Source organism: Psittacula echo, assembly GCF_963264785.1.
Source record: "Psittacula echo genome assembly, chromosome: 1".
Lineage (NCBI taxonomy): Eukaryota > Metazoa > Chordata > Aves > Psittaciformes > Psittacidae > Psittacula > Psittacula echo.
The window spans coordinates 138677229-138686292 of record NC_137735.1 but is presented as its reverse complement, the minus strand read 5'-3'; the positions used below and the strand labels follow the sequence as shown (position 1 = coordinate 138686292).

The 9064-nt window shown below is 40.1% G+C and overlaps 2 protein-coding genes across 4 annotated transcripts; one reads left to right on the top strand and one right to left on the bottom strand.

Moving 5' to 3' along the window:
- Nucleotides 1-418: 418 nt before the first annotated feature.
- TPRKB (TP53RK binding protein) lies at nucleotides 419-3274 on the bottom strand. 3 transcript variants are annotated; one of them, XM_080626343.1, is made up of 5 exons: nucleotides 3227-3251; nucleotides 2779-3000; nucleotides 1944-2066; nucleotides 1354-1530; nucleotides 419-566 (listed from the first exon to the last, which is right to left on the bottom strand). In XM_080626343.1, the coding sequence occupies exons 2-5, from the start codon at nucleotides 2917-2919 to the stop codon at nucleotides 480-482; spliced, it is 528 nt and encodes a 175-aa protein (XP_080482469.1). In that variant the 5' UTR covers nucleotides 2920-3000; nucleotides 3227-3251; the 3' UTR covers nucleotides 419-479. The 3 variants fall into 3 exon arrangements, with proteins under 3 accessions (XP_080482469.1, XP_080482467.1, XP_080482468.1); XM_080626342.1 differs by having other exon boundaries at nucleotides 420-566; nucleotides 2779-3005; nucleotides 3227-3274; XM_080626341.1 differs by lacking the exon at nucleotides 3227-3251 and having other exon boundaries at nucleotides 2779-3168.
- Nucleotides 3275-3345: 71 nt separating this feature from the next.
- Nucleotides 3346-7654, top strand: ALG10 (ALG10 alpha-1,2-glucosyltransferase; the record flags this gene model as incomplete). The annotated part of the gene is made up of 3 exons (XM_080638963.1): nucleotides 3346-3510; nucleotides 3805-4002; nucleotides 6599-7654. 3 exons carry the CDS (start codon nucleotides 3346-3348, stop codon nucleotides 7652-7654), a joined length of 1419 nt encoding a protein of 472 aa, XP_080495089.1.
- Between the last annotated feature and the right edge of the window lie 1410 nt (nucleotides 7655-9064).

Sequence of the window (9064 nt, the reverse complement as noted above, 5' to 3'; positions counted from 1 at the left end):
TCAGCAATACTTCATGCCATGGAGACGCCTTTTCCGGCAGCAGTATCATTAAAAGGACATCATCCATCAGGGTGCCAAAACAAAACAAATCAAGGGAGGGCTATTAAAAATGATTTATAGTGTTTGAATCCTTTCTGCACCTAGCAAAACATTTGATGAAAGAGAAGAGTAAGTAGAGATTTCCCAGCCTTCTGTTTAGATCAACTTAAGGTACTGGCAAAAGTGATTTTTTAATCTTGTTAAGAAAATGGACAGAAATGCCAACGGCAAATTCTGCTTTGCATAGCAAGATTTCTCTTTGTGCTTAGAACACAGTTCTGGTTACCCCCATATCCAAACTTGCTCATTTAAAGCTCAGATGTCATCAAACTGCTCAGTACTACGCCACTTTCTCTGAAATGCACAATAAATTGCGATGAAATGTTTCTAGACCTCAAAAAGCCCTCTTTTTCCTTTAGAAAAAATTTATTTACACATTTTCATATAACATCTTTTGTTGACATTCTGCAAACAATACTATCCAATAAGGTGCCAAGTTTTTCTTCTTGTGGAGTAACTTTGTACATCTGCAGAGAAAGAAAACCATAAAAGCTGTGTAAGGAAGAAAAAAATTCATCACATGTCTTCCAAAAATATGTACCGAAGGCTTGCCCTTCTCCCCCACTTTTTACACTGGAAATTTTAATATTGTCATGACTGCAATATAAAATTGGGACTAAGGAACCAAGGAAATTCTGAAATGGCAAGATCTAAAGCTAAGAAACTGAATGAGAGCAGCACTTTTAGCTCCACATGTTGTATGCTATGATTTGTCCAGTTTTATTCATGTCTCCCATCATTATTTTGACCAACATGATCAAAATGATTTAAGTTACTTGAATTTTAAGTTACCTGAAGTTAAACACATATGCTTCAAGATACTTATCTAGCATATGGTAATCTGCTAAGAGCACACATGCCCCAACGCAGCTTCTAGCAGCTAATCAACACATTTTTAGTTCACCCACCCATGCTGGGACTATTTATGTGCTTAAGATTATGAAACTGTTCAGGACTGGAAATTTATTTTTAATTAAATGAATATTTGCCTGAGAAAACAGGAAGCAAAGTGCCTGACTGGTAGGCAGCAATCTGGAATGTATTTTTATGTTCCAACTTCCTGACACGAAGAATTTGAAGACTTAAAATTTATGCTGTTTGGGGTCTGATAACTAGAACTTTTTGCAACTAAAAAAATTGTAAGTAAGAAATGAGCAAGTTCACTAAAACAGGTTTCCAGTTGTGCTAAATAAATACAGACCCTAAGGTAATGTCCACTTTTCTCTACGCCAGTCATCTCTTTTGGCTACATACCTTTTTAACTCTGGCAGTGTCTGTTAGTTGGGGGAGTTCATTCAGAGAAACCTGCTGGCCTTCCACCTGAGATACTGTATCTCCCAGATTCACAGTTTTTTCTTTGTCCACAACCAGAACAATGAGCACTGCTGTGTCACTGTCTGAAATGCCAAACTTTTTAAATGCATCTGAAATCTATGAAAGCATGAAAAACAAGAAAATATTATGAGTCACTTTCTCATTATATATGAGCAACCTTTTCAGCTACAGGGTCAAATAGACTAAGAAAATAAATTGTCAGTTTTACATTAATGTAATTCTGACAAGCTAGAAGAGATAACAACATATTAGCGTTATTAAAAATAGCTGTAACTTCTATTAGTAGCCAGGTAAACAGTTCATAGAATCATAGAATAGTTAGGATTGGAAAGGACCTTAAGATCGTCAAGTTCCAAACCCCCTGCCATGGGCAGGGACACCTCCCACTAAAGCATGTCACCCAAGGCTCTGTCCAATCTGGCCTTGAATGAACACATCTATTTAGTTTGGCTGCATGGATCTTGGCAACCTTGTCTGACAATAAAAGACATTTGTTCAGTAAATCTTACATTGTTGTTTGGTGAAAGGCTGAAAATAATTTCGGCATTGAGAGTTCTGGTCTTCATTTTACCTATCCTGTGCAGATGAACAGCTTTGTTGGCCGCCACAAGAATTTGAAAAGGATCTACAATCTGTAAAACACAACAGAAGAAGTTGAACAGAAATTTAACTTCCTATTTTGAACTCTGAAAAAAATCCTGACCACTAAATTTTGACAGCATAAGTCTACGTCATAGAGGTGAGGAAACCAGTATTTTACTAGTTACTTTAGTAATTCTTGCTCTTCCAAAGTCATATGGGGTTATACCTGACATAAAGACTATGCTCTCTCAATCAGGTTACTGAAATCTTTTGAAACAAGAATCACATTAATAACTCTTCTGTCAGTAAATTGTCAGATTATTTTTTTCACCTTTCCTAACTACAGCTTTGCTAATTCTAACAAAAAAGACCAGATTCAGAAACTAGTTATGGGTTTAAATGAGAAAAAAGGCTCCAAATACTAGATTTTGGACAGCATTATGCAATTAGTACTGCATTTCACAGATGGAAGCAGACTTAAATAGCTTCACCAAGCAGGATGTGAATTGAACTAAGACGACAACTGATCTGGCCAATCCTGCCAGGGCTTTTCCTTTCAGACAGATGAACCCTTACACTGTACGACACTGTGATGACATCAGAGGAGAGGCATTTGCAGTGTATATCAGCAACTCATGTGACAAGTGATTACAAGCATAGGTTGTTCTTCACAGAGTTCCCTCAGAGAAGGATTTCCACGCTGCGTTTAGGACTGTAACGCAGTATAAACGAGAGGACATAGGCACTCAGGCATTCGCTCACCATGGCAGGGTTTATTAACGCTCCTTCGATGGACCCTTCCATGGCCTTTTTCCTTAGAGCAGCTGCATTTTTCACGTGGTTGAAGAGGAGGAGGGTGACGGTGCAGTCAGGGAACAGCTCCAGTCGATGCGTTAACTCCATCCTGCAGGAGCAGCCCGGGACCGCCCAGCAGCACCAACCCTACACCATTTACCAAAGCAACGAACGAACACACACCCGCTCCTGTCCTGTATAAAACACAGTTTTAATAACACCATTCGCAGATGGTTTCTAAAGCTTCTCGGAGGGGAAACCCCACGCGTGCGGCTCCACGGCCGGAGGCAGGCCGCACCTCCCGACTCGCCCCACCGGTCCCCTCATCCTCCCCGCCCGGCAGCCACCGCCCGCGCCTGGCTCCTCCTGCCCTCCCGTCCCATCTTGGCTACCGCTCCCCCCCGCTACCCCTCACCGCCGCCCGGCGAGCACCACAGCCGCGTCCCGCACCGCCAGGCCCCACCTCCCGCGCCCAGACCTTCCCGGAAGGGCGGTCCCTTCCCGGCCCGGCCTTCCCGGCGCGGCGGCGGCAGCATGGGGCGGTCGGAGGCCTACGGCTTCTCCGCGGTCATGAGCGGTGCTTTCCTGCTCTCGTGCCTGCTGTTCGCGGCCGTCAATCGCGGGCAGCGCGGGCCCTACATGGACGAGACCTTCCACGTCCCTCAGGCACAGGCCTACTGCCAGGGCCGCTTCCTGCAGGTGCTGCGCGGAGCCGTGCCAGTCAGAGCGATGCTTTGTATGAACGTATCGCGGGCGTTTGGAAAAGAGAATAGTTTGTGGTCGTTGTTGTCCCAAACGCAGCTTTCTGCTTCTTGGTGGTGCAGGATACGGAGTGTTCAAATATTCTGGTCTAGTAATGCCAGCAGTGCACCAAGCATCCAAGCTAACAGAATGGGGAGCGGGTGGGCACGGTGTGGCATACCCTGCCGTGTGTCTTAGGTCCCTTTTCTGTGTGATAGCAGCCCATAACCTGTTTCTTTCTCCACTTTGCAGTGGGACCCGATGATCACCACACTGCCGGGCTTGTACCTGGTGTCGGTGGGAATAGTGAAGCCCGTGGCATGGCTCTGTGGATGGACGGGAAGCGTGGTGTGCTCTACAGGGATGCTCAGGTTTATTAACCTGCTTTTCAGTGCTGGGAACTTCTATTTATTGTATTTACTTCTGTCCAAGATCCATCAGAAGAATAAGGTATGGTAAAAGTAGAATTACTTTTGTGTACTCGTACGTTTTATACACTTGTACAAGCAATTTTGATACCCCAGTGTATGTTTTGCTACGTATGTGAGGAAGCTTTATATAACTGCAAGTACTGCTACCAGTTTGGTCAAGGAGGCACATTCTTTTTCTCCATTTTTTGTTTTGATTTTTTTTTTTTTAAATCTTTTTTTCTCTTTCAGGGTGCAAACCTCTAAAAATTTACCCTTGTCTGTAACTATAAGTAGCCCCATTGAAATGAAACTTAAAGTTAGTACACATATAGACTTACTGTCCAAAGGTCTGAATGCTCATCTAGTTGGAATTGCTTCAGACTCTCCAGAAAATTTCAGCCAGTAAATCCTGAGTGAAACCCTGTAAGCTGTGTTTAAACTAAAATCTGTTCTTCGGAAAGATACCAGGTTTCATACCAATATTTGGAACCAACGAATAATTCAAGTTGTAAAGGAGAATAATTCAGGGCAGAAAGGACCTTAGAAGATCCACCCTTCAGCTCAAAGCAGGCCAGCCCTGAGGTCAGATCAGGTTGCTCTCTGGACAGCCTGCTCCATGACTGACTGGCCTCACAGTGGAAAAGATTTTTCTTGCATCCAGTCTGAACCTCTCATTTCAGTTAATGCCTGTTGCCTCTTGCTCTTCCACAGTGTACCACTTTGAGGAGCCTGGCTTCTTCAGCTGATAACATTCTCAGGTATTCGCAGGCTGCTGTTCAGTCTTTCCAAGCCATCTATTTTCCAGACTGAACAAGGCCAGCTCCCGCAGCCTCTGCTCTCAGGGAATGTTTCAGTCCCTCTCTGTCTTGGTGGCCCTCTGCCATTGCTTCAGTTTACTGGTGGGTTTTTTTTTGTATCACAGGGCACAAAATTTTACATGGTATTGTAAGTGCAGCCTCACAAATAAAGAGGGATAATCACTTCCTTTGATCTGCTTCTATGCTCTCTTGTTGATGCAGTCCGAAAGGCTGTCGTTGTGCCATCCAGGCAAGCTGCTGGCTCATGTTCAGTTCATTATCTGCCAAGACCCCCAGGTCCCTTTCCACAGAGCAGCAGATCTTCAGCTACTCTGTGTCCAGCTATCAGTGTAGGGATTTCTTCCTTTTCAGGTGCAGGAATTTGCATGTGAACTCATTGAATTTCATAATGTTTCTGTTGCCTCATTCCTCCAGCCTGTCTACATCACTGTGGTTGGCAGCTCTGCTCTTCAGCCTGGTCCCACCAGTTTAGTGTCATTTGCAGACTTGATGAGAGTGTACTCTTGCTGCCTTTGAGTCATTGATAAAGATGTTAAAGAGGACAGGTCCCATTATAGATCCCTGTTACTCTGGTTGTTACTCTTCTTTGGATAGAGTGTGACAAGTTAACCAGCAGCCAGTTCTTTCTTACCTTTGACCACCCATCCAGACCATAACAGTTCAACTTGGGTATAGGAATATTGTATCTTTAAAGTGGTGGAGAATCCACCACTGCAGCAGGTAAATTGTTTCAGTGATTAATGGCCTATTCAAAATCTTTCACCACAGTCAAGTTCTTCAGTTTCACTTTTAACCATAAGAGCATTTTTTCCTGTTCCTTGATAACTGAAGGATTCCTTTAAAGAAAATTTCTTCTGATGTATTTTCTTACAGGAGACTCTTCAATTTTAAGCACACAGTAAGACTATACAGAATTGAGTCAAATTCAATAAATTTTTTTTCACTTTTGGAACACTTAATTTTATGCTTTGAAGTGGAAATACAAATGTAAGAAAATAAAAGTTTTTGTGACAGTAGTCTAAGAATTAGAAAATGTAGTTGCCTTGTTGGTTTTGAGCTCAGCATTTTCTCTATTCCTCTTTTCTGTAAGGTGGTGACTGGCTGTTTCACCCCATGCTACATCATTCAGAAACATCATGCAACATTTTTTAATGTTGTGAATTGCATTTCATCATGTAGTGAGTGGAATAATTGGGAGGAGCTTTTAACTGCATGGTCTCCTACCTTCTTTGAAGTTTCTTTTTTAACTCACAAATTATAATGAAGATAAACAATAAAAGCTGCACCAAAGATCAGAAACTTTGAACGGGCCACTCTGTGGATTGGGTTCAAAAGAGGGAAGAGTGGAAGCATGAAATGATGTGTTCTGCTGTCTCATAAACAAGCAGAATCTTGGTGATGAAATTTCAGGGGCATAAAACATTGTTGGTTTGTTGGTCGTTTTTTTTTTCTTGGTGCATTAGCTATTTTATCTGAGATATGGGAGCAGTTATACTCCCACAGTGGTTTTAATGGCACAGATATGTGAACAGCTGACATATAAAAGAAGTTGGTGTATTTTCATTGCCATATTTTTAACTCGTCTGCAGTAATGTGCTGTTCTAATGCTGTGTAGTCCGACACTCTGCATTAACATAGCAGGAGGTTAACAAAAATACAGCCTGTGTGCTTCTGCAATAATGGAGCCAAAGAGCATAAGAGATATTATATTGTGTTAATGGAATTCTCAAGAATTATACTTATTATTTGGTGTTGGTTGGTTGTTTTATGTTATTTTTATTGGACATTTTTAACCACATTTTTCTGCTTCTTCTCTAGGCTGTGTCTGGCTTCCAGAGAATCTTGTCTACATTAACACTTACAATGTTTCCCACCCTTTACTTTTTTACATTCCTTTATTATACGGACCCAGGATCAGTATTTTTCACACTTTTTGCCTATTTAATGTGCCTTTATGGTAACCATAAAACTTCGGCTCTCCTTGGATTTTGTGGCTTCATGTTTCGTCAGACAAACATTGTGTGGACAGCTTTTTGTGCTGGAAATATTGTTGCAGAGAAGCTAAATGAAGCCTGGAAGACAGAGTTACAGAAAAAGAAAGATGAAAAGATTTCTTCCAGGAAAGGATCATTTTCAGATTTGATGAGAATATTGCAGTTTCTTATCAAATATCTCACATCACCTAAAAACCTAGTTATACTTACTGCTTTAACTTGGCCATACATCATATTAGTAACCGGGTTCTTTGTCTTTGTCTTCATCAATGGTGGGATAGTAGTTGGTGACAGAAGTAGCCACGAAGCCTGTTTGCACTTGCCTCAGCTGTTCTATTTTCTATCCTTTACTGTCTTTTTTTCATTCCCTCATTTATTGACCCCTTCTAAAATCAAGAAATTCCTTCTGTCATTACGAAAGCACCCTGTGCAGTACAGCTTAATCACTGCCATCTCTTTATTCCTGATCTGGAAATTTACCTATGTTCATAAGTATTTACTAGCAGATAACAGACATTATACATTTTATGTCTGGAGAAAAGTCTTCCAAAGACATGAGCTTGTAAAATATGTATTGGTTCCAGTCTATATATTTTCTTGCTGGAGTTTTGCTGATACACTAAAATCAAAACCGATATTCTGGATTTTAGTGTATTTTGTATGTTTACTAGCAGTCACAGTTCCTCAAAAATTGCTGGAATTTCGTTACTTTATTTTGCCATTTTTAATATACAGACTCAATATTCCATTTCCATCTCTATATAGACAGCTTCTGGAGTTGGCTTTTTATATTGCTGTGAATGCCATAACTTTGTATGTTTTTCTAAACAAAACATTCCAATGGCCAAATAGTGATGAAATCCAGAGGTTTATGTGGTGATCTTTTCTTTCCCAGTATGTTTTGCATTATGTGAAGACTTTTTTCCCCCAGTTGGAATTGGGGAAGTAAGCTATTTGCTTATATTGTTGCAACTGAATGTGAGATTTGATATGCTGTCATGTGAAGGTATTCCATATATTGAATTTATGAGCTCCTGGAATTAAAACATTCAATATGAAGGGGAATTTGAGCACATCTTTTTGTAATTTATGTGAAGTAAGAGAGATGTTTACAGTGATTTTTCATTATAATAAAAGACTGCATAACATTCTCTTGAGGATATGACAATTTGTAAGTGTGTTTCAGAGGCTTCTCTTTAAGACAAAGTATTTCAATGTTTAACATTTTTGTTACCTCTGCATATTTGCTGCTTGGATCAGGCCATTTCCATCTAGGTTTGCTGGCAGGCAAGGTATGAACCAGTACTAAAGTATGTTTTCAAAACCTCCTACATGCCACTGAATTGTCATGATTTTTTTTGTCGATAAGTGCTTACATTGGTTTTGCAAGCAGAATGTAGGCTCTTAAGGCAGTTTGAAAATTTTATTTCAAACTGATATTTAGAAAATACAGTGGAGGCTGTGTGCATGTACCTTCTTTGGGGGAATAAATGTTATTGTACAACAAAAGAAAAATTGCAGTTGATAATGTGACCTATTAGGAGGGAAGTAATTTATGTATGTCAGATTGAAATGTCGTTACACAGTGCAATGCAGTCTAATGAATACCCTTTTAAATAATGGGGCTTTTATGTCCTGAGGTTCTGTGTTCACAGGTTTGTACTGATGTAGGATCTGAGTGCACTCCCCAGTTGAGCTGAGTGTTTCTAAGATCTTTGACATGTAATCTTAAAGAAATACTAATGGCATTACTGAATTGTTCTTTTAAATGGTTTTCATATATATACAGATCTAATGGAACTAGGGAACATATATTTTGTATTACAAAGGTAAAATACAATGTGTGTGTATATACATATTTTTAAAAGCATCTAGTGTATTATCTTGAGAATAAAAGAAGGCTGTAATGGTTTCTGGCTGTAAATTACTTTAATTAGGCTCAAAAATATTCGATTGCTTAAAGTTAACTATTAAGCTGTTTTATAACTATAGCTAAACCATGTGGCAGGAGAGGAGATCCAAAACTTCACATGCTGTGTAGTGTTTTTAAATTCTTTCTTGTTCTGTAATTAAAAGACAGCTGACAAATCCATGCAAACATATTATACTATTGCCATGCCAGTTACTCTGAAATGGAATTACGTCTCAAAAGGTCAGTACTGTGGAGTTATTTACACACATTAGTACTGTCATGAGTTTTTTCATTTTTTTATCAGTCAATGATATCAATGTCGTGGCTCTGATTCTTTACCTGTGCTAACTATGAAGAGTGTGGTTAACTTAGATTCTC

Excerpts from the sequence above, each read along its gene's own strand:
- TPRKB (XM_080626342.1), bottom strand. The coding sequence starts at position 2,919 with ATGGAGTTAACGCATCGACTGGAGCTGTTCCCTGACTGCACCGTCACC. Across the intron at positions 2,067-2,778 it reads CGTTAATAAACCCTGCCATG|ATTGTAGATCCTTTTCAAAT; the intron begins GTGAGCGAATGC and ends TGTGTTTTACAG. Across the intron at positions 567-1,353 it reads ACACTGCCAGAGTTAAAAAG|ATGTACAAAGTTACTCCACA; the intron begins GTATGTAGCCAA and ends CTTTCTCTGCAG.